Source organism: Pyrgilauda ruficollis, unplaced genomic scaffold (genome assembly GCF_017590135.1).
Source record: "Pyrgilauda ruficollis isolate IOZ18807 unplaced genomic scaffold, ASM1759013v1 scaffold55, whole genome shotgun sequence".
Taxonomy (NCBI): Eukaryota; Metazoa; Chordata; class Aves; order Passeriformes; family Passeridae; genus Pyrgilauda; species Pyrgilauda ruficollis.
This window is the reverse complement of record NW_024527155.1, coordinates 7,739,615-7,760,273: the sequence shown is the minus strand read 5'-3', so window position 1 is coordinate 7,760,273 and position 20,659 is coordinate 7,739,615. Positions and strand designations below refer to the sequence as shown.

The window sequence follows — 20,659 nt, the reverse complement described above, 5'->3', positions numbered from 1 at the left end:
GCCCTCGGGATGTGGGAAGGCCGGGGCTTTCCGTGGTGCCAGCGCAGGGCTCTGGGCACGGCAGCCGGGCTGCGCAGCTGGGCTCGCCCGGCGCAGGGACAAGAGCCTCCCACAGGCTGGGGCTTGGCGCTGCGCGGCTTTGCGGGACGCTACAGGGCTCGGGCTCCTCTCTGTCCTGGCTTTTGACAGCCAGAAACTTTAGCAAGAGACTTTGTTATGTGCTATCACGTGACGGGGACAAGTGCTGTAATTAGCATTGTAGGATGCAGCTGGTAAAGCAAACAGCTTCCTTAACCTCTAATGACTGTAAAACAGAACTAACCCGCCAGCCGGTGCTGTTAATCAGTGAAATGGATCCTTCTTCCATAAAGCCGCCCGGGCGCGGCCGGCGGCTCCGCCGGGGGAGTGGCTGCGAGCGGGGCTGGGTGCGGGCTCCCCCGGCCCTCGGGGTGCTGGCTCGGGGCGGGGGCAGTGCCGCCTATCCCGAGGGCCCGGCCCGGCTCCCGCTGCTGCCCGCCCGCCTGCGGCCCCGCTCATTTCCGGCCGGGGCCGCCCGGCGCCAGCGGCGGCTCCGCTCCCGCCAGGGCGGCCGCAGGTGCCGCTCGCTCCCGCCGGGCCGGGCCAGGTAAGCGCCGTGCGGGCACTCCGGGCGGGGGTGCGGTGCTCCGGGGCCGGTCCCTCCCCGGGGCAGCTGCCGGCTGTGCCCGGCCGGGACCCGCAGCCGAGGTGCTGAGGAGCGGCTGCCCCAGCGAAGGGCCCGCCGGCGCCTTCACCCTCGCCTCGCCGGCCTCCTCTGCGGCTGTGGGGAGAGGGCAGCGGAGGGCTGGGGGCCCTGCGTGCTGCGAGATCCTCGCCTGCCACAGCGGCACACCTGCCCCGTCCCCAGCTGTCCGAGGTCCCTCGCCGGTGACGGACGGGTACGGAGCATCCACGTTCTGTGCAACGCTGCCTTCCCCCGCACACAGCGCTCCTGAGGCGGAGCTGCGGCCGTGCCACGGGACGGGGAGCGCTGCCCTGCTGGGGTCCGGCATGGGGAGCTGCTGCCCCTTTCGCCTTCTCTCCTCTTCTGTCGCTGTGAAGTCTGCAAGCTCCTTTGATATGAGGTCACGGAACTTTGGTCTTTCTTGTTGAACCTCAGTGGAGACCTTGCTATTTTCTCTTTTCCTTTTTCCAACATCCTTTGTTCATGGAATAGTCTTTTTTTGCCGTGGTCCAGGTGCAGATGACACTGCGCCTTATGAAGATGCTGCAGGTTCCTACAGCAGCTGTGTTGGTGCTGCTTCTCCTTCTCTGGAAGGAAAAAAGCACCAGAGCTTTCCCTCGCCTAAGACTGCGGCGTCTTTCTCTTTAATATCTTGCACTCATGGGATGCGCTTCGGTGAATTTGTGTGTTGAACCTAAGTCCTTCCTGTAGGATTTCCTGAAAATAGCTGAGGGGAAAAGAGGTCAGCTGAGGGGAAAAGAGTCTCAGACACAGGGAGATGGCTGTACTCAGGAATATCCTGAGGAGGCAGGATAATCCAAACACAGCTTGCTTATTTAGTTGTGGCCTGCTGAGTTCTTGCTTATTCTGATGTTTTTTTCTGCATCAGAGGGGGCTCAGAATTATTTCTAGCTTATTTCTAGCTTAGCCTTATGCTGGCTCAGGGGCAATTGTATCTTATTTTTCATGTTCTTGAGCCATATTTATTTCTGAGGATCATCTAACAAGCTATATGTAGATGAATATATATATATATATATGTATACATCTCCTGAGGGCTATGGGAATTGCTTTTCTTACTTAAACAGATAATCAGTTTGGTCTGTCCTTTCACTGGCTGGTTCAGGTGGTCCAGAGGAGGTTCTGAAAAGCTGCAGTGAGCTGGGGTGGAAGAATCCTCCTTTTGCCAGGACACCCTGCTCCACAGAGAGTGATGTGAGGCCTGAGATATAAAATTTTAGAATCCTTCATAAGATGGTATAAAGTGTCTTTGAAGCAATCTTGCTGGGCAAAATATATTCTCATTCCCTGGAGCATCACTCTTCTCTTGGCTTCTTGTAGCAAGCTACAGTGGGAGTATCAGCTATCCAACTGGAAAATCTGCTTGGTTGTTTTGTCACCATCAGATAGGAAAATTTCTCCCCCACAGCCCAGTTTGATGCATTTGATGAGTCGAGATCCTCCTGTCTACTGACCTGAAGATGGTGCTGCAGAGGAGGGCTCCACGTGGGGCTGTCTTTAGCAGCACACAGACAGTGCTGGGGAAATGCTGTTCCTCATGACTTTGCCAGGCAGCCTCAGAAAATGAACTGATGGGACGAGGACAATTGACAGCAACAGAAGTCACATGGGCTGAGCTCTGTGCACAATGCTCTTCATGGTCAGAGAGCTTTAAGGAAATCAATCCCTATATGCAGCAAACTAGGTTTGGTTTCTGTAATGCAGCTACTCACTGTCTGAATCTTTTTTATTTCATAAGGCTGCTCTGGGCACTGAATCCTCTCTCCTCTCCTCCCCTGCTTGCAGGAGCTCATCTTGGATTTAAGGACAGTGACAAAAAACTTGAGCTGTAGCAAATGTGTCATCTTCCACTGAGTGGAGCAGCATCTCCCTCCTTCCTGCCAGATGCCTTGGCTTGCTGTCCGTGTAAAGTCTGGGCTGGAAATACTTGGTTTACTCTGTGTGTCTGAATCTCTCAGGATTCATTTGCTGTCCTACCAGAACAGCAGAATTGCAACAATTAGCAAGAGCTTCTGTCCTTTGTCACTGTGTATTTTGGAGGAACCCCTAGCCCAGCAGCTTGAATGGGATGTGCTGTGGATGTCCTGATTGACCCTCCTAATACTTCCCTAGCAACGTTCTCTTTTCCTCATCCTGCATCCCTAGCCTTTAATTCCTTGGCTGATGCTGAGAACAATTTCCCTCTGTATGGCCCTAATGCACATTTTGCTAAGCAAACCTGACCTCTGCAGCTGTGCAAGCAGCTGGATGGATCTGCTGAGTATTCCCATGGGCTTCTGCTGTGGCAAGGAGCACCAGGTGCTCCTCTCCAGCCACATGATCAAAAGGTGTGCCAACCCTAAGTGTTTATATACCACCAGCCAAACATTAAAAAAAACCAAACCATAAAATGGCATAATTTTTTTTTTCTTTTAAGTCACGTTCTTGATTTGCTTTTTCCTGCTTATTTCTGATTGTCTTGAAGATTTCTTTGTATCTGTATAAGCTGCCAGGAATGCTTGAATCTCAGTATTTCACCTGACTGCAGGACTTAGGTGCCTCAAGTGGAATAACAAATATTGTGAGCTTTGGGAGAAAACAACACCCAAAGTAGTAGTGGGTTGTGGTACTGTGGACTTTCAAATGAAGGCTGGAGCCATGCTGGGCTTTCCTGTGCTTAGTTCAGGTTGGAGTAACATGGCTGGTAAGCCCTGTGGACTTTTTAACCAAATGTTTTTCTCTTAACCTTGTGTGACAGAGCACGAAAGCAGCAACAAATACTGTCTTGTGCTCCCAGAGACTGTGGCTTTAATCTAATCATAGGTTTGTTTTGGAGGAAATGAGATATGGTGCAATGCTTTGGAAGGATACAGTGTTCTTATCTGCTTGACATAACTGAAGGAAAATCTGTCAAGTAAAAAGAGTGAGAGCAAGGAGGCTTGTAACATCCCTGCTTTCTATCCAGTGAAGTGTGTGATTGCAGTTAATTTAGCAGAGATGTCATCTGAAGGAGGAGCTCTTGCCTCTGCTGCTGTACCTTCAGTCTCTGCTGGTACAAGACTTTGTATCACTGTTCTGCACAGGTACTGCCCCATCTGTGTGGAAGGGACTGCCTGGTTCAGAAGGATGTCTGAGAATTACTCACACCTGAAAGCTCTGCAGGAAAGGCTTGTGTTGTTCTGGGGATGGCAGGAGAGCTCTGAAAATGTGCCTGGGAGCTGTGAACCTCCTGAGATTTGCTGTGGTGGTCCAGCACAGTGTGGGCTTGGGGCTGGCTTGAGCTTGTGTTGTTGGTAAGATCCTGGCAGGTGTAAAGGTGTCCCTGCTCATAGCAGGTGAGGTATCCTGGGCTGAGGCAACCTGTGTTTCTGGACAGACGAGACTATGAATAAGGGGAAAGCTCTGGAGACCTATCCTACAGCTTTTTGAAAGAATTAGCCTTTAGCACATGTGCTGGATGAAGGTAAAGCAGTGCAGTAAAGGCTTGAAAAAAGCCTAATTTTTGTAACTGTGCAATGAAGGTAATGTACCTACCTGTTTATTGCTTCCTACTTCAAGCTCTTCCAATGAATAGCAGGCAGGGTATCTGCAAACCTTTGAAGGAGTAGCTGTGTGGTGTTAAAAATAAAATTGTGGAATGTCTAAATATGTCATTTAGGCTATGGAAAGCAAACCTTTTGGGAAAACTTCAGCTATGTTTGGATATAGCTAGGTGAGTCAAGCCTCTGGAAAAAGAAGATAGCAAACTTGCAGGCTAGCTGTAAATCCTTGGCTGAGTATGGTGGGAGCTGGGCAGAGGTTCAAGTGCAGGGAGGCAGATCTAACACTTCCCACAGGAACTTGGTGGCCCTCACTGTTACAGTAGCTGAATTCCTCTCCGTTTCGTTCAGCATAACATGTATGAGTAAGAGTAATACTTTTATCTGCCTCATTTTCCCATCTTCTTCCATCTGGAAAATGAAGAGGAGGAAACCAATCTCATCTCCAGCTGGGAACTGAAGTGGTAGGTGACCTATAGGTCGACAGAATGACGAGATGTTGAAGTCTTATCTCCAGACAAGATTTCTGCCTCCCTGTAAAACTCTGCTTTGTCTCCTGGCAAGGAATAGTGGGACTGTATCATGTCTAGGGAAGATGAGCTGTGTGTGCCTGTGCCAGCACCTGAGCTGAAGGTGGGGCAAAAACTGTAGAAGTGTATGTATTGCTGAGCCTTATTTTCCCCCAGTCCTAGTTTGTGGACTGAATGCCCAGTTTTTGTGGGGTGGGACAGGCAGGCCAGCAGAGCCATCTGCTCTGGGGTGAATTGCTGCAGGCCGAAGCTCCTGGCCCCTGCCCAGCTCTCCTCCTCGGCAGGTGCTGAGCTCTGAGCTCCTGAGCTTTGCCCAAGAAGAAAGAAAAGCGTCATCATTGCTTAGATAAGATAAAGCATGACCAAAACCTTGTTACCCTTAGCAGGCGTGGCTAGATGCTGACTGGAATTGGTGCAGCTCAGAGGAATAGCCAGGCTCTTCAGCTGCGGGGAGGGTGGCAAAGCCTCTTTAAAACATGGAGACTTGATGCTGGAGCCCAGCAGGGAAGGTGAGTGCAAGGGTGTGAGTGAGGGAACAGCCACCCAGTAACCCTGTGGGCAGGAGGGCTTCTGCTGTGTGTCCCTGTGCCTGTGTCCTGTGCAGACTCTGGTGTGGATGTTGCTCCATGACAGCTCTGCCAGCTCGGTGCCCTCCAAGCAGGGCTCTGTGGGTGACCTGGTGTCCAGCAGGGCTGAGAACCTATTCAGCAGCAGTGTCTCTCTCTTCTCCTTTGGTTTTTGAAGTTCTGAGATATCTGTTGTCCTGAACTGTGTCCTTCTGTATGAGATCATGGGAACTAGGAAAAAAGTTCTGATTTATTGGAGGGAGGACATTATTAAAGGACATGTAGGCGCCCTCACAAATGCTCATGTTTCTTCTGTTGCACACTTTGCTGCTGTGCTTGACAGCTGCCTTCCTTCTTCCTTATCCTCTTTTCCTCTTTAAGGAGTTTGTAGGATGCCTGATCTGCCTTTCCTTTCTCCCAGACATGTAGCCAGAGGGGTAATCTTCTGCTCGGGGCGCTCAAACCGCTTTGATTTAATGGATTTCCTATGGAGAAAAGTCTCTTTGTCTTCCTATGCAAATCGGGTTGCTCAGTTAAAGCCGCTAAATGCAAACGGACCACTTGTAGCTGTTCTCTCTCGGAGAGTGGTGTAGGCTTTATGCAAAGCATGGAGATGAGCCCTCAGGAGCTGGGAGAGCAGAGCAATACATGGATTTGTGCTGGAGAAAGGTCGGCGTGGCTGTAGTTCACCTCTTCCCAGACTTGCCAGGCAGGATATTTCAAGCTGTCTGTATCAAATTAATGAGTGTTTGTAGGAATGGATTAACACCTGCTGGTTATGGGTGTGGGGGGCTTGGTTGGTTATTGTCTCCCCTCTCCTCTTACCAAGTCCCTGCTGCATCCCAGTGCAGAATTTGTGCCGACTTGTGCGATTTGGTGACTCAAGCCACTCTGACGCCAGGATCCCTTTCCTCTATTCAGGCTGGGCAAATAATGTGCAGGCTGTAATCATGCTTGAGAGCTCTTGCTATTGCCCTAGATATGGGGAGCTGGAGTGATGCTTAGATTGGCTTAATCCAATTCGATCTGAAAATCCACTGCTCTGAACAATAAATGTTACGTGTGGGGGGTGGTATTCAAGTGTCTTTACTAAATCAAAAACCTTTTAAGCATTGGTAGATGAAGCCTTTTTCTTTTCAATGTGTTCCACTAAATACACAGGATGTGCAGTATGGCTGAATTAGCATTACTATGGGAACCATAACTTTTTGTATTTCCTGACCTTTATCCGTGTAACACTAAGGACTCATTAATGTGCCTCCAAAGTATGGGGGTTTGGGGTTTTTTTTGGTGTGTTTTATAAGCTTTTTTGTTGTGGTCAGTGCTAAAAGAACCTTTATAAAGAACCCCAGGAGGAGATTAGAGATAGGACAGGGTGCAAGGTGCAGGAAAGCATTTTGCTCCCTTTTTTGTGCTGTTCTAGCAGCATCCCAGTCAAGACCATGGGTCAGTGTCAAGCAGGACTTCTGCAGCAATTGTGAACAAAATGGTGAGTAAATTCTCCTGCTTAGAGGCAGATGCCTCACTTGGTATGGGTTTGTTTGATTTTATTGGGGTTTTTGCCACAGCTGCACTGTTAGAGCCTGCCCCAGGGGATCTGGGGTCCTGCAGCTGAGGCAAAGCTGAGCCTGTGAGAAATGGAAAGGTGATCATGCCCTCTGCTAGCACAGAGACCACCCAGATGGCTCAGGGGAGCTCTCTGGCCCTGTTAAATCTCTAGTAAAGACAATTGTGATTGTTTGTAGTAGATTTCATGTCCATTTTTCAGTCTGGATTTTGAAACAACCATCTTAAAATAATAGAGCAGGACCCATCTTTGCCTTCTGCAGGTCCCATTTGCTTCTTGCTGGGAGAATGGGGCTGTTTGGAGCTCTTCTCTTTGCAGATTGATGAGGTCTCTGCTTCTCAGGCACCAGCTGGAGTCTTTTCAATGGAAATTTAGTGGAAGAGGGGGTTTTCCTCTCTGTTGAGGGCAGGCTTGCCTGCTCATGGTTTGTATGGCAAAGCTTGTTTCCTGGACAAAAGAGACATTTGGGGTGGGTAGGGTCAGAAAAGGACATAAAATCTTACCTGGTGATGAAGAGCCAGCCTGCCAGGGTCTTAACACTTTCCTTTTTGTCTTTCCTTTGTCACCTTTCCCGAGAAGACCTCAGGGTTAGCTAGTAGGACCTGACACAGCTGAGAGCATCTTCATGTGCCTGGAGACTCTGGAGCTGCCACTGAGCGACAAATCCCCCTCAGCGTCTCCAGCTGTCAGCTGGCAGGGATGGCTTTGCTTCCTTTTGGGGATGCTGTGGGATAGAGTGGTGCTCTATCAGTCAGTGGCAGGACAGAGGGTGGCATTTCTGAGGCTGGCTGCTTTAGTGAGACAGTCCTGGGATGTGCACTCCACCCCTGGTGTGTGTTTTATGATGCTTTGGAAACATGCTCCTTGTCGCGTCATCTCATGCTTTGCTTCTCTCTTTTCCCGAGTTCTCTGTGCTTCTCTTTGTGAAACAGGTTGCCAGCCTCGTAAAACTGGAGTTAACTTGAGGCAGCGTTCACAGGGGTATTTTCCAGCCCTTGCCTGGTGGAAATTGGTTGAGGGCAAGGAAGCAAGCTAAGTAGAAACACAGAGTTTCTCAGGGAAGGTAAGTTCAATGTGAGATGAGGGATCATCTGCTTTCTTACCCCTTCTTCCCCTCTTGCCTAAGGCAGCCCAGAAAGCCCTTCACCCTCGCAGCTGTGCAGGATTACAAGGAATTTACCTTGGAAGCTCAAGGGCAGGCTTTCCTGTGCTGCCCTCTGAACCAGGACTACGAGGCTATGTTGGAAGGGGGCTGGGATGCGTAGGGAGCAGTGCAGACCACACCTCCTGGCTTGGACCGGCTCTGATCCTCTATTTACAGTGGCCGTGTTCCTTCCCCGCTAGCTTTTTGCTGTGGAATACACTGCTGCTTCCAGGGAAGGGGAGCAACACTGTCCTGCTGCTCCAGGTATTTGGGGACACCTGCAGAGAGACAAAATGGGGTGGAGGGGAGGGAGGAACGTCTCTCATGTGGGCAAAGAATTGTTTTAGCAGGAAGTCTGGACGAGTGTGTGAGTTGCTCTGTCTCAGCAGAGTTTCTCCCTAGGAATTTTCTGTTCCGACTTCCTGCTTTTGCTTTAAAGCAGCAGAGTGGAGCTCACTGAGTGCAGTGGCATTGTATATCACTGCAGAAACCAGGTGTTAGTCCCATGACAGAGAAAGGAAAATTTATTGATTGGTTTTCAAGAGCTGGGGGTACTTAATTAATTAATGCTTCAGTTTGGATCACTCGAGGTCTTTGCAAATGTCGAATTGAAGAAACTTGCTCAGTTCTGATGTGGTTCTGAGAGATGCTTAACTGAGTCTAGTGACTTGCTGATTTGGGAAACTGCTGATTTGGAGTAATAGCTGAATATTGGAATGTGTGAGATTGTAATTTTATTTTTATTCTTTTTTAAAAAAGAAATTACTGACTTGTGCTGGTCTGACTAAGGTTTTCCCGCTGCATGCTTTCTGAGGACAACTAGAAATTTTTCTTTAAAAGCATTTGGCAGGAAATCTCCAACTATCTCTCATAAACATAGCTATTCCCTTATTCTCCTCCACCCTCTTCTGTAATCCCACGTCATTGTTCCTGCTATGGGCTTCTGGCTCAGTGACAGATTTTGTCAGAGAGGAATATCCCCCCAACCCTGCAATGATTTTACTTTTCCTATAACAGTTGTACACGCTGAACAAAAGCACCTCTCAAACAGCATCTGCTTCCAACTTTGCTTCAAATGCCGTTGCTTGCTTTGATTGCTCTTTGCACTAAGCTGTGCCTGGTATGCCAGGAACAGGTGCCCTTCACATGCCAGTGTTATCCTGCTTTGTGGAGGAGAAGCTCAAGGCTTGTGGCTGCTCAAAACATTCTCTAGTTTTCTGTCTTGTAGAAGTCTGAGGCTTTCAGTACTTTGTTGTGACTGTCCCCTCTGAATGAGAAAAGGAGAGGATATTTCTGGTATCTTGTACTAGATCCTGGAATTCTTGTACATTCAGACCGATCCTTTCTTCTTTTGGGAGCGGGGGAGTGGTGGTATTTGGATTCAAGACTTTACCTGTGCTCCCCTCAATGATCTGACAACCAGGCAGTGTCTCTACTCAGGGCATGGACCTCACCCTTTTCCAGTGCATAGGTTACACTGGTATTTCAGGAAAGGTGTTTTACACAGCATAGCCAACACCTTCTGAGCTCACAGAAAGGAGTGAATTTTTACCTTTACCTTACTCTTGGCAAGTAGCAAGAGGTGGGAGGTAACCAAGTGTCACACACCTGTGCACAGGGCAGTTTTCCTCTCTGGGAGGCAGAGAATGGGTTAACAGTCTTCTTGGAAACTGGCTTCACCCATCTGTCTCGGCTCTGTTTGTTGTTCTAACAACATTTGCAGAAAGGTCAAACTGTCCCTGCATCCCTCCTGGGCAAAACCAATACAGCATCAGCTAGAGAGATACTTGTGCAGGGAGCTGTGGTGCCTAGAAATCCTATCCATACTTATTCCTACTTGTTAATATTTGCAAACCTTTTTTATTTTTTTAAGTGCATCTTGCAAGTGCAGAACAGTGAGGTAAAGCTTTTCCCGCTCATCCCATTGCTAACATGTAGCCTAGAAAATATTATGGGGGTGAGATAGTGGTGGCCAGTTCCCAAAATATTGGAGAACTTCTTGGGATGAGAAAAATATGCTTGAATTTCTTGCATCCCCCCCAGCAGTTGTACCCAATCCTCTGGGTAAGGGGGTTTCAGGTTCTGCAGAGAACTTGCTGGCTCAGCTGGAGAAGAAATCACTGTTTACCACATGTATTCAGTAAACAATGTAAATGTTTTACCAAAAAGAAGCTTTTCCTTTGAAAGGAGAAAAGGATTGGGCAGTCTGATGTTGTGGTTTGATGTCTTATCTGTGCATGCTGAGGTAGCAATCTGAGGCCAGCATAAGGCTATGAATTTTTCTTTGCGTGAGGCTGATTTCAAGACAAAGGCTTTTGATCAACAAAGGTGAGGCTCTTGTGCACTTCTCTGAGCTTACACCTGTGGTACTCTGGGTGAGATGGCATTGTCACAGGATTTTTAGCCTTTGTACAAAGAGGGCACTGAAGTGGCTGAGGAAAACTTGCAACTAGCCAGGAGGGACTTACGCTCAAGTCAGTGGGTGGCTGTTGGGAAATTTAATGAAGAAGTGGCAGAACAAGATTGGGAATCACCTGGCGGAAGCCATGAACACTTTCCTTGTTTAGCATCCTGAGGCTGGGTGGCAGAAAGCTCATCCTCCATGGAGCAACGCCAAATGTTTCTCTCTCTTACAACAGAGGTGAAAACTACTCAAAAGAAGCCTAGAGAGTGTGACTGACTTATGCAGTGACTCTGCTGGGTGAGTGTGCATATGTAACAACAGCTCAGGAAGGATCCTGCTGAGGCCAAACAAGGTGTGAGGCTGTCATGGAGAGATTCAGCTTCTTATGGAAAGGCAGATCTTTGTTCTGGTATGACATAGGCAGCTAGAATCTGAGGACTCGAAGGAAGAACCGAGTGGATTTCAGTACCTGTGATGGCTGTGACAGTTGTGGGGAGAAGCCTGGCCTTTGGCTGTTCGAGCACCAAGTCCAGCTCATTAGACATTTTGCTGGTGAAATGCAGCAAATGCCGTGGTCCTTTGGGTTGAAGATTTGATGTACTTTGAGGGGGTTTCTGCAGATGTGAGAGTAGCCTCTATTCATGCTGAGGAACAAGCTGAACCAGCCCTGCTGTCTCCTACAGCAGCTAATGGCCCTTATCTTCCTAGCATAAAAATGGGATGATACTCTCCTAGGACTCTTTTAGCTATTTGTGGAAAAGAAAATTTTCCCCAAAACAGCTATTTTTTTTCATAGTCCTTCATGGACAAACTCAGAGCAGAACAAAACAGCCACTTCTGCAGCTCATGAATGCCTGTGACATTCTCAGCATCTCATATCAGTGAGATGACACACTCAAAGGGTTTGTAGAGAAGTGCTGCCTCCTCTTTGATGTGCAAGTGCCATCACCAGCTTAATCTGAGGCTCCTGGATTATTTTCTTAAAGGAAGCAGTGACTGAGGACAGTTCTTCACTATTACTGCCATTCGGTAATTGGTTACACAGTCAACTCCACAACACCCAAATTTTAACATTCAAAGCTTTGTGTATCCCTTAGAATCTTTTATCCATTTATTAAACAAAAGGCTGTTTCTGCATAATTTTTCCTTAGACATACTTCAAGAACACCGATGAAATGTGTCTGGCCCTCCAGCAGCAGAGGACTGAGGTTTGCCTGCTTTCATCCTGAATTTTTGTCTGCAGGACACCAAGTGTGGTTGCATTCCTGAGGGCTGGGCAAGAGCCTCATGTACCTGAGGCCTCTGCTGCTTGCAGGGTGTGAAAGGCGTCCCCTCAGCAGCCTTTCTCCTGATGTGTCCTTGCTGAGCTGCAGCAGCTGAGGTCCTTTTTAGCTCAATGACACCTTAGTTGTTCAGTAAAAGGTGTCATGAGCCCAGCAGAAGGGTGCTGAATCCTTGTTGTCTCTGGTCTGCACACAAGTGCTCCCATCTCTAAAGGGGCAGATAAAGCAGGAGGGAGTTGCCACTCATGTCCCATTCAACGAGCTGAGGATCTGCCATGGATTTGTGTCATTTCCTGAAGAGATTTAAATGCCAGATTAGTTTTGGATCTTGTCTTCCTTATGGGGCATTCCTACCTGCCTCAACAACCCCTGGAAAAGAGAAGTAGAAGAGTTCAGGGTTCTCCTTAGCCTGGGCTCTCAGTGCTCAGTTTTTACTTTGAACCAAAAATGATCCAGTGTATCTGATGTCAAGCGCCAAGTCCTCTGTCTTCTATCCTCTTCTTCCCACATCTGGGCTGGCAAATAAAGCTTCTTTGCCTCCTGCCTGGTCTGTAGGTATCCCCTGCAGAGCACATATTTTGTTGTCAACGTACGTGGTGTTAGGCATGATCTAATTTCTGATTGCTGAACTCCAAGCAGCATCCAACTTCACAGCACTGTTAGTGATGTTCAGCTAATGCTGCAGTATATAAGATGAATCCTTATCTGATGTAATGCTCTGTTCTGTCTCTTTAAAGAAAAGCTTCAGGAAACCTGCTAGCCTTTATAAAGTGAAGGAATTAATGAAAATGACTTGTTTTTAAAGTAGCTGTTGTTATTTGTCATGTCTTATTGCAGGCATGCTCTTTATTTTCTGAGAAATCAGCTGTGTGCTAGTTACACTGACAGATCCAAGACTATTAGCTGTTTATGGAAAAAATGTGGTTTGGATTTTGTTTTTAATTGCTGAGAATTAACTCTTGGCCCAAATATTATTAGAGGAAAAACTGATGCTTTCTCTCTCCATTCCCAAAGCAAAACAACCCAGCAAAGCCAAAAGCCCAATTAGTAGGAGAGGTTCCAGTGCAAACACTTTCCCTCACTGTTTGCTGTGCCAGTGCTGTGCCAGTGTGAGAGAGCTGCAAAATGCCACTAGCTGGCAGTGCCAAAGCTGGGGAGCAGCACGAGGGTGTGATGGAGGATTTGTGGCCATTCTGGGGTGAAGGATGTCGTTTTGGGATGCTGTAGATACCTATCTTATGTTGCAGACTGCTTATGTTGATAGTTGTTGGCACAGTCGTGGTTTCTGTTGTGCTGTTGAATCGGGAAGCATGGGTGAGTGCAGATTTAACAAGTTTATTTGTTCACCTCTTGAAATGGAAAAAGAGAACCATTACCACTCTCAGGTTGCTTGGTGATAAGAGAATAGAGTCTGAATCAAACAACTTTCCTTATGGCAAGATTTTTTTAACAAAGATCAAGAAGCTGATAATGAAGTTGATAATTCCTCTTTGATGAGCTTTGGTGAGGGAAGTTGTGAATTGCAGCAGAGCCTCTTTTTAAGTTGCTCTTCAGAATGATGAAGGTTCTTGAACCTGTGGGTGTTTCTGGGATATACCTCGGTATCCTACTGCATATCCCATGATGAAGTCATCCAAGATATGGCAGCAGGGGTTAGCTCAGGGCTATCAGGCTGGGCTAATCCGCTGCTGAATAAACAACACAAAGGTTCCTGGATTTGTTCCTGTTTCCTTAAAGGGATACAGTCAAGTGCAGGCAATTAAAAGAGAGAGAGTGAAGTGTAGCTCTAGATATGAACACCTGATTTCAGGCTTTCTGCCCAGGGTGTGTATGGGTTTCTTAAGTTTTTTTAAAGAAAAAAACCTTCACAAAACAATTGATGTTTTTCTCATTTTTCAGTTATTTCTTTTCCTGCCATTCCCTTTGGGAAGGGAGAACCCAACAACCACCCAAACAAATTCCAAACAACGGAAACAACTTTCCTAGAGAAGGGAAAGAGCAAAATTAATTTTGAACAAAGTACACTAGAGAAGTAATTACTTTCTTTTTGCCCTTCTCCCAGTCTTTTCAGACTGAGCCTCAGCAGAGGCTTTAAAAATAATTTTCATCAAGTGAGTACCCAGTTCCTTTCAGCAGCTTTTGGAAATTCAGCATCTGTGGAAGCTGGTTTGTCACAGTGGTCAGTGTCTTTCCCTGGCAAGATCTCTGCTCTGCCTTCACCTGGTCAGTTTTCAGGCTGGGATTTTTGTCAATGCGTATTGCTTTTTGCCTGCAACCAGGATAACAACTGTAAATACCAATATTTGATCACTGAATCTCACAGTGCTATAAAATCTGGGATTTGTAGATGTGACCGTGACCTACAACGAGCATTTTTATAGCAATTGCTAGCTTTCAAAACCTTGTGAGCAGAAGGTACGTAGAACAAACAGAGGAAGTGGCATATGTTTGATATAAAATGGTATAAGGACCTGTAAAGTTTTTATTGCCCCTTTCTTGTAAAACTTACCTGGTTCTTACCTGCTCCTGAGCGATGCTTCCATTCCATGACCAAGCAACAAATGCTTTGCTGCATCTTGGCCTGCTTTTGTTATGCATTTGTAATGTGTTGGAGCAATAGTGATCACTTGTGCTGCAGTGATTCCTTACCCAGCCCTTCATCTCCTCTTTGTGTAATAACTTCTCATGTATGGGATCAAACCTGTCTCATCCAGCGTATGCACCAGGAGTGTGATCACTGTGCACCTAAACACCTGGTGAATTCCTTCCTTTGAAGTTGTAAGACTTCTTTTTCTGCATCAGGAGTAGAAAGGAAAGGGTGTGTGTTCTCCTGAATTGTTTAAATAAATGGCTTAAATATTTAGCTTTAGTATGGGGGTGGTTTTGTTGTTTCTAATAATATTGTCTTAGGCGGAGATACAGAAGGATGTCTTTTGGGAAACCTCCCAGCAAGTATCTGAGCACTTCAGTTTGTGGTACAGCTATACAGTATTCTCCTTTAATTTTCACTTCTACCACTCTGTCACCAAAAATTCAGTGGTACAGCAAGGCTTTCCCTTACAGGTTCCCTCTACAGGACCCAAACACTGGCCTTGTTCTGTAATCCTGGGTAAGCCACTCAGCCAGTTGTGCTTAGTTTTTCCCTCCTTCATTAACTGTTAGTTCATTGTCTTGCACTGGGGAGGACTGCTAGGAATGCAGTGTATTCAATGCATGCACAATGCACTGCAGTAACTAGGGTCATCTAAGGACCAGCTGTGGAAATTTGGCTGCATTCCTCACTTTCCTTTCCTACTTCTCATTGGGCTGTGGAAAAAACGAAAAAACCCTGCCACCCCAAAGTTGTCATGTGCTCGTGGTGGTCAGGGTCACCTAGATAAGGGCTTGGCTGTTGATAGCATTTTATCCGTGACTTTCCTGTACCTCTTTAACTCTGCTTACAGCTACAAGAGAAGGAGTTTTTTTAGGCAATAAATTGGAAATGATGGCCTTGTAGTGCTACCTTGAAAGTAGTACCTCCCTTTTCCAGGAAAAGCAACTCGTTTCTGTTCTTTCCATTTGTTGGAACTTGCAGTTTCTGTGTTCAAGTTGGATGAACTATTTGGATGCTTGAGTTTCACATGTAATTACCAGTCTCCAGATATTGAACCTTAAAGTGCCAGCTGTCACAAGCATCAGGAAACAAACTGGAGGAGCTGACAGTCTATAGGCATAGGCAGGTGACGTGACTTACCCAAGGCCATATGGCCAGCTGAGTCAGGATTAAAATTCAGGTCTTATGATTTTCCTAAACAATACCAAGCCCGTGGGAGCCAGCTGACTTTCTGCCACAGCTTTGCAGAGGACAAACCTCAGTTTATGCCTTAGGTAGTTAAAATAGTCATGTAAGACTGGTCTGAGTTTCCTCAGTGTAGAAATACAGGAGCTAGTGCTAGCTGTCTTTATGACAGGTAGTTTCCTGTGGTGTGCTGTGTCTGAGAAGACTTGTTTGCTTTCCAGGCTCTGGGAAAGTCGTCTTGCAGGAGCAGGTGAATTTTTGCTTGCTAGGCCCCAGCAAATACTATGGCAGGAGTTAGCTGGTATAATCCATAGCTCTGGATCAGGCTTTTCAGGTGTTGGACACTGCCCAAACCTGGACTGTGCAGTATCAGAGCTGACCTTGAGCATAGGCAGACAAACCTGTGGGTGGGGGAAGACAGGGCTCAAGAAGAACATTTCTGGACAGGGCAATTGGAGCCTTCTGGATCCCTGGCACTCCCATCTTCCCATTACATCTCCTAGGCCCTGGGAGAGGAGTTTTTGGTCTCCAACACAGTTCCCAGAGATGAAGGGCTTATTTGAAGTTAGGACTTCATCTCTCATGGAGTTGATGCTTGTTGAACTGTGTACCCAGAAAACTGGAATAGTCCCATGAAGCTCTGTCAGCACCCACTGGCTGCAGCACACCCTGTTTCTGTCAGATGTTCATGGAAAAAGGGAATGCTTTCATACAGTTTCAAAGGGAGGCTGCACAAGTGTCTTGGGAAATAAGGAAGGAACTACGTGGCTCAGGAACTGCCCCAGGCTGACAGTGGTTATTAGTTGGCAGGTGTCTTCAGGGAAGTCTTTTCTTTGCTTGCCCTGCTGTAACTCTTCCTTCACAGCCACTGTTGAGGGCAGGATGCTAGGCTAGACCAACTTGTCTGTGACCTATTGCACACCTTTTTATGATGGAAGTCAACAGCTCAAAATGCAGAGATTGACCTGGCTCCAGATTAGGTGCTGACCTTTTCCTGCCAGAAGGGACCTGGAAAAACTAATCCTGACAAGTTGTTTTGGTAACAACCACTGGCTTTGTCACTGGAGGTGGCTTGACTTCATCTCTCTGGCACAGCCTGGCAGGTTTGCCTGACCAAAAAGCCTTAGCTGCTTGTACATATCTTCTCTGCCTTTACCCCTTGTGTTAGGAAAGCATGGTTCTTCCCAAGCTGATCTTTTTGCACTTAAGCCAGCTCTGCTTGCCTCCTTTTGGATGTACCAGTCCACAGTTCTGGTACTCCAATGACCTCAGTCTCTTTCAAAGTGGTGCATCATGCTGATGAAGCTGCTGCCCCCATCCTTTGCAGTGATGATCTGTAACTAAGGAAGGTATGACAGCACTCGTTAGGCTGAGATTGGCTTTGTGCCCCACCTGCACCGTGCAGTGCCCTTACAAACAGGGACAGAGAGGAAGAATTTCTCAGTCACAGGCTTCTGGGAGAGAAGTCCATCAGAGCTGCAATGTATTTTGCTTCCTAGGGCTCTCTCTTATTTGCTGCTTTGTTCCTCTGCAAGTGCTGTCTCACCATTGAAAAAGCCACATCTGGCTTGAAGCCACTTGAAGCAGCTTGGACAAGAGACTTCCTGCTCTGAACACTGAATTAATGGGCTTGGTCTTTTACACGAGTGAAATCCTTTCAGACTTTTGTCCATGTCAGGCTCCCATGTCAGCTCTTCTAATTAAGAGGCTTTTAACTCAGCCAGCGTTTGGGAGCTACAGTGCAGCTGGGCTTTTGATAAAATGAGGAAATGCTAGAGGTAGGGATGTAATGGGTTGAATTTCAGCTTCAAAAAAATGTCTCAGAGAGAGAACAGAACATCCTCCTTGCACCACCTTTTGTTTGCTGCAGCAAAGCTGGGGAGACGTCAACTGTGTGGGCTGCTCTGGAACTGATGAAGCTGATAATAAGAAAGTAAGGTCATCTTTACTTCTGGGGTTCTCAGTGTCTCTTAGGCAGCTAGAGGGAAGTTTTAGAAAACTTTGCTTATTTGTGCCTTTTCTTATTCTGGATCTTTTCTACAATCCTGTCACGGCTCTTGCTTTGAAATGCCTTTTGCTTTCCACCTCTGCTGCTGTCTGGAACAGGGTGCTGCTTGTGCTGAGGCTGTATCTTTGCAGAAGGAAAGGGTCTGGAAAAAACCTTCAGGAGGGTGGCCTGTAGAAGCCAGTAATTATCATTCACCAGTGTGGCTGTTATTCCTCACCATAATCACCTGTAAAATCTAGGAAGCATAAGATATTTGGGTTCTTTTTATTTTTCTTTCAAGTCCAGCTTTGCCTCTTTTACTTGAAAAAGTAAAAAAGTGAAAAGTAAGCTGGTGCTCTTTCTGACTTCTTTACTAATACACAGACTTGCCATCAGAAGCAAGCTGACCAGCTAATGTATAGAAACTAACTTTACTCTCCAAATTTTGCTATGTTGGCTCCATAACACAAAAAATCCTTGGTAGGAGGGTTTGTTTGAGAAAGAGCAAGAGAGAAAAACATGGTCTACCTCCTTATTTTTTATGCTTTCTCCCTTTCCTTCCTCTGCTGTATTCTCCAAAGCTTGGGTCCAACTCTGTGTCCATTGCTTTCTGGGGATGTTTACTGGACTGGAAACATATAATAGTCCCCATTTATAGGTAGTCTTCTGCAGAGTTGAGTGTCACTTGAGCAGATACTTATTTGAAACAGAGGTGCCCTGGAAAAACACTGATTTGAAAGGGGGAACGAAGTGTTCTGCTTGTTCTGTGAAGCAGAACCACCCGCTGGCTCACGGACCAGCAGTAATGAAGAGCGTGGGGCGTAATTGCCTTCTCCTTTTGTGTCAACTTCGTATCGTTCTCACATGTGACATTCTTCCTGGCCATCGTGCTCTTTATCCTCCCATTGTACCAACAGTGCAAACAGAATTAGTTTGTTTGTTATCGTGGCATCTGTATGTGGCTTTTAATTTCTTGGAGGTTAAAAAAACACAAGCAACCCAACCCTCATGCCCTCTTTGTCCAGCACTGTTTAAATCTGCTCTCAGCCTGCTTGCACAGCTCACTTCTGCCCTGTAGTGCAGAAAACAAGTCTGCAGACAGAGAAATCTAAAGCAATCAGTGCAACAAGGCTTCAAAAAATGTGGTGGTGTTGCTGAAGAGGAGCTGTCTGGAGAAGGTGTCTGATTCCATGAGATCAGTAAGTCAGAAGGTGGCTTGGTGTAGGGATGCATTGTAGGCATTTTCACAGTCACAGTGCTAAGCTGGAATGGGTGCTCCCCTTCCTTTTTGCTTTAGGTACTTGTAAGTGATGGGAAATATTTTCTTTGGCCTCTGAAATGTCTCCATAGTTTTGTGGTTTCCTTCCTATAAAGGTGAATGTTTCAGATTAAAATTCTGTTTGGCAGCTCATAAGCTCTCAAAACAGAGGCTTGAAGGCAAGAGGTCAGGAGTGCCCAGCTTATTAAATTTTTCCCAGTGTAGGAATTGTCTGACCTTTCTTTGTACTGTAACAGCATTAACAAAAAACCCAAAAAGATGGAGCTACTATTTGGAAAGCGTTAACAAGAAAATGTCAGAGGTGGAAGGCCAGACAGAAGACCTGACTGGGAGAGGGCTGGGAGTGACATTTCTTCTTTCTTCTGTCACTTGCACAGATCATCCTCCTATCTGCTCTCATCCTGCTCTATGATTTTACAGTTTTAATGCAGGTTTGGTGCTTGAAGGTGTGGTGCAGAAAAGCAACAAGAGAAGGGAAAGTACATGTTCTTGCCAGAGGAACCAAGACCAGAGAGGAGCAGCTCACAGTGTTTGAGCCCCATCTTAGCTGACGTGGGACTATCACTGTGCTCCCATGCAGATTTACCTGTGCTTTAATATTCCCTTCCCACCCTCTTGTCTCCACTGAAACTTTCCCTTGGCACCTGGATTTCACCAGCAAAGAACTCTGACCAGAACCATGGGTCTGAGGCAGGGGAGGAGAGATGGCAACAGAGCCCCCCTGCAGGGTGCAGGCTGGAAGGTTACAGACGCGTGGAAGGCTTAGCACACCCATGCTGTGTACAGGGTTTACCTGCATGTGGTGTGTGCCTCAGTGTGGTGTGTCTCTGACACAAACTCCCTTCCCCCCGCTGCTCAGTTCATAGAACCATGGAAATTTGGGTTTAGAGGGGACTTCAAAAGTTATTTTGTCCAGATACGGATGCTGAATGTTCTTTCAACCATCGAGGCATTTAACTATATCATGTGTGGGTTGGAAATGGAGGGTCTTGTTTGACTGGGTGTTCTCTGTTTCCTGCCCCACAGCTCTTGTGTTTGGCCCTGCCTGGGAGAAGAAGACTTTGAGAAGATGGAGAACCAGAGTGGAGTGCTCTTGGGATACATCCGCTGGGAAGGAAAAGAGGAAGGGGGTGAGGAGGATGGGGTGGCTCCCCGAGTTTCTCCTCCCAGCCAAATGAGCAGACTGGAAGATGTGCAGGTGGAGATGCTTGAGAAAGCAAGGGAGCTCTTCCAGTTGTGTGACAAGGATGAGAAGGGTTTTATCACCAAGGTGGACATGCAGGTGAGGGGAAAAAAATTCTTCCTCTGTCCTGGGAGGATCTGTGAAGTCATGGGTGGCAAAACAGGGAACAATGTGGCACGTCTCCACTCTTGGCAAGTGTAGGGGTGCATGTGGCCTCTGTCTTATTCAGATTTCTAAGAACCAAACACTGGTGTAGACACCTGCTAGGAACTAAAATTCCCAGGAGGGCCTCACACCTCCAGGGAATTCCTGAGACAAGTGGGACTGCAATTCAAAATTTTTAAGGAATACATATAATAAAAAAAGTTATGACTGTTCTTACAAACATCAAATATGCAGTGGATGGGAAATCTCGAGGGGGAAAAAAAATCTTTGGTCTAATTAAAAAAAAAAAACCTGAAACAAGCCCCCCAAAAAAATGGGGCACAATGAACAATACATCAACCTCTCTAAATAAAGTTGAGATCACAAAGTTATACAATCATCATTAAAGCCTAATCCAAAAACTAACCTTAGACCTGAACTTTAACTTTGCTCTACAGTTATGTGTTTTGCTGCTTTCTGTTAAAAAATACTTGTTAACGAATTCTCTGTAGTCCTTAGTGACTTTTGTTTTAAAGGTTTATCAGAAAGGTT

At 46.7% G+C, this 20,659-nt stretch overlaps 1 protein-coding gene across 4 annotated transcripts in view; it reads left to right on the top strand.

The window, feature by feature from the left end:
* The first annotated feature begins 551 nt into the window (after positions 1–551).
* CRACR2B (calcium release activated channel regulator 2B) overlaps positions 552–20,659 on the top strand; it is a 46,107-nt gene continuing 25,999 nt past the window's right edge. The window contains exons 1-2 of one of the 4 annotated variants that reach the window (XM_041481206.1): positions 552–625; positions 19,807–20,062. In XM_041481206.1, coding sequence (XP_041337140.1) covers positions 19,850–20,062 — 213 coding nt within the window. In that variant the 5' untranslated portion in view covers positions 552–625; positions 19,807–19,849. Of the gene's footprint in view, positions 626–721; positions 918–5,202; positions 5,282–17,405; positions 17,448–19,806; positions 20,063–20,659 lie in introns of those variants that run through there. The other 3 variants (XM_041481208.1, XM_041481207.1, XM_041481205.1) reach the window with 3 other exon arrangements.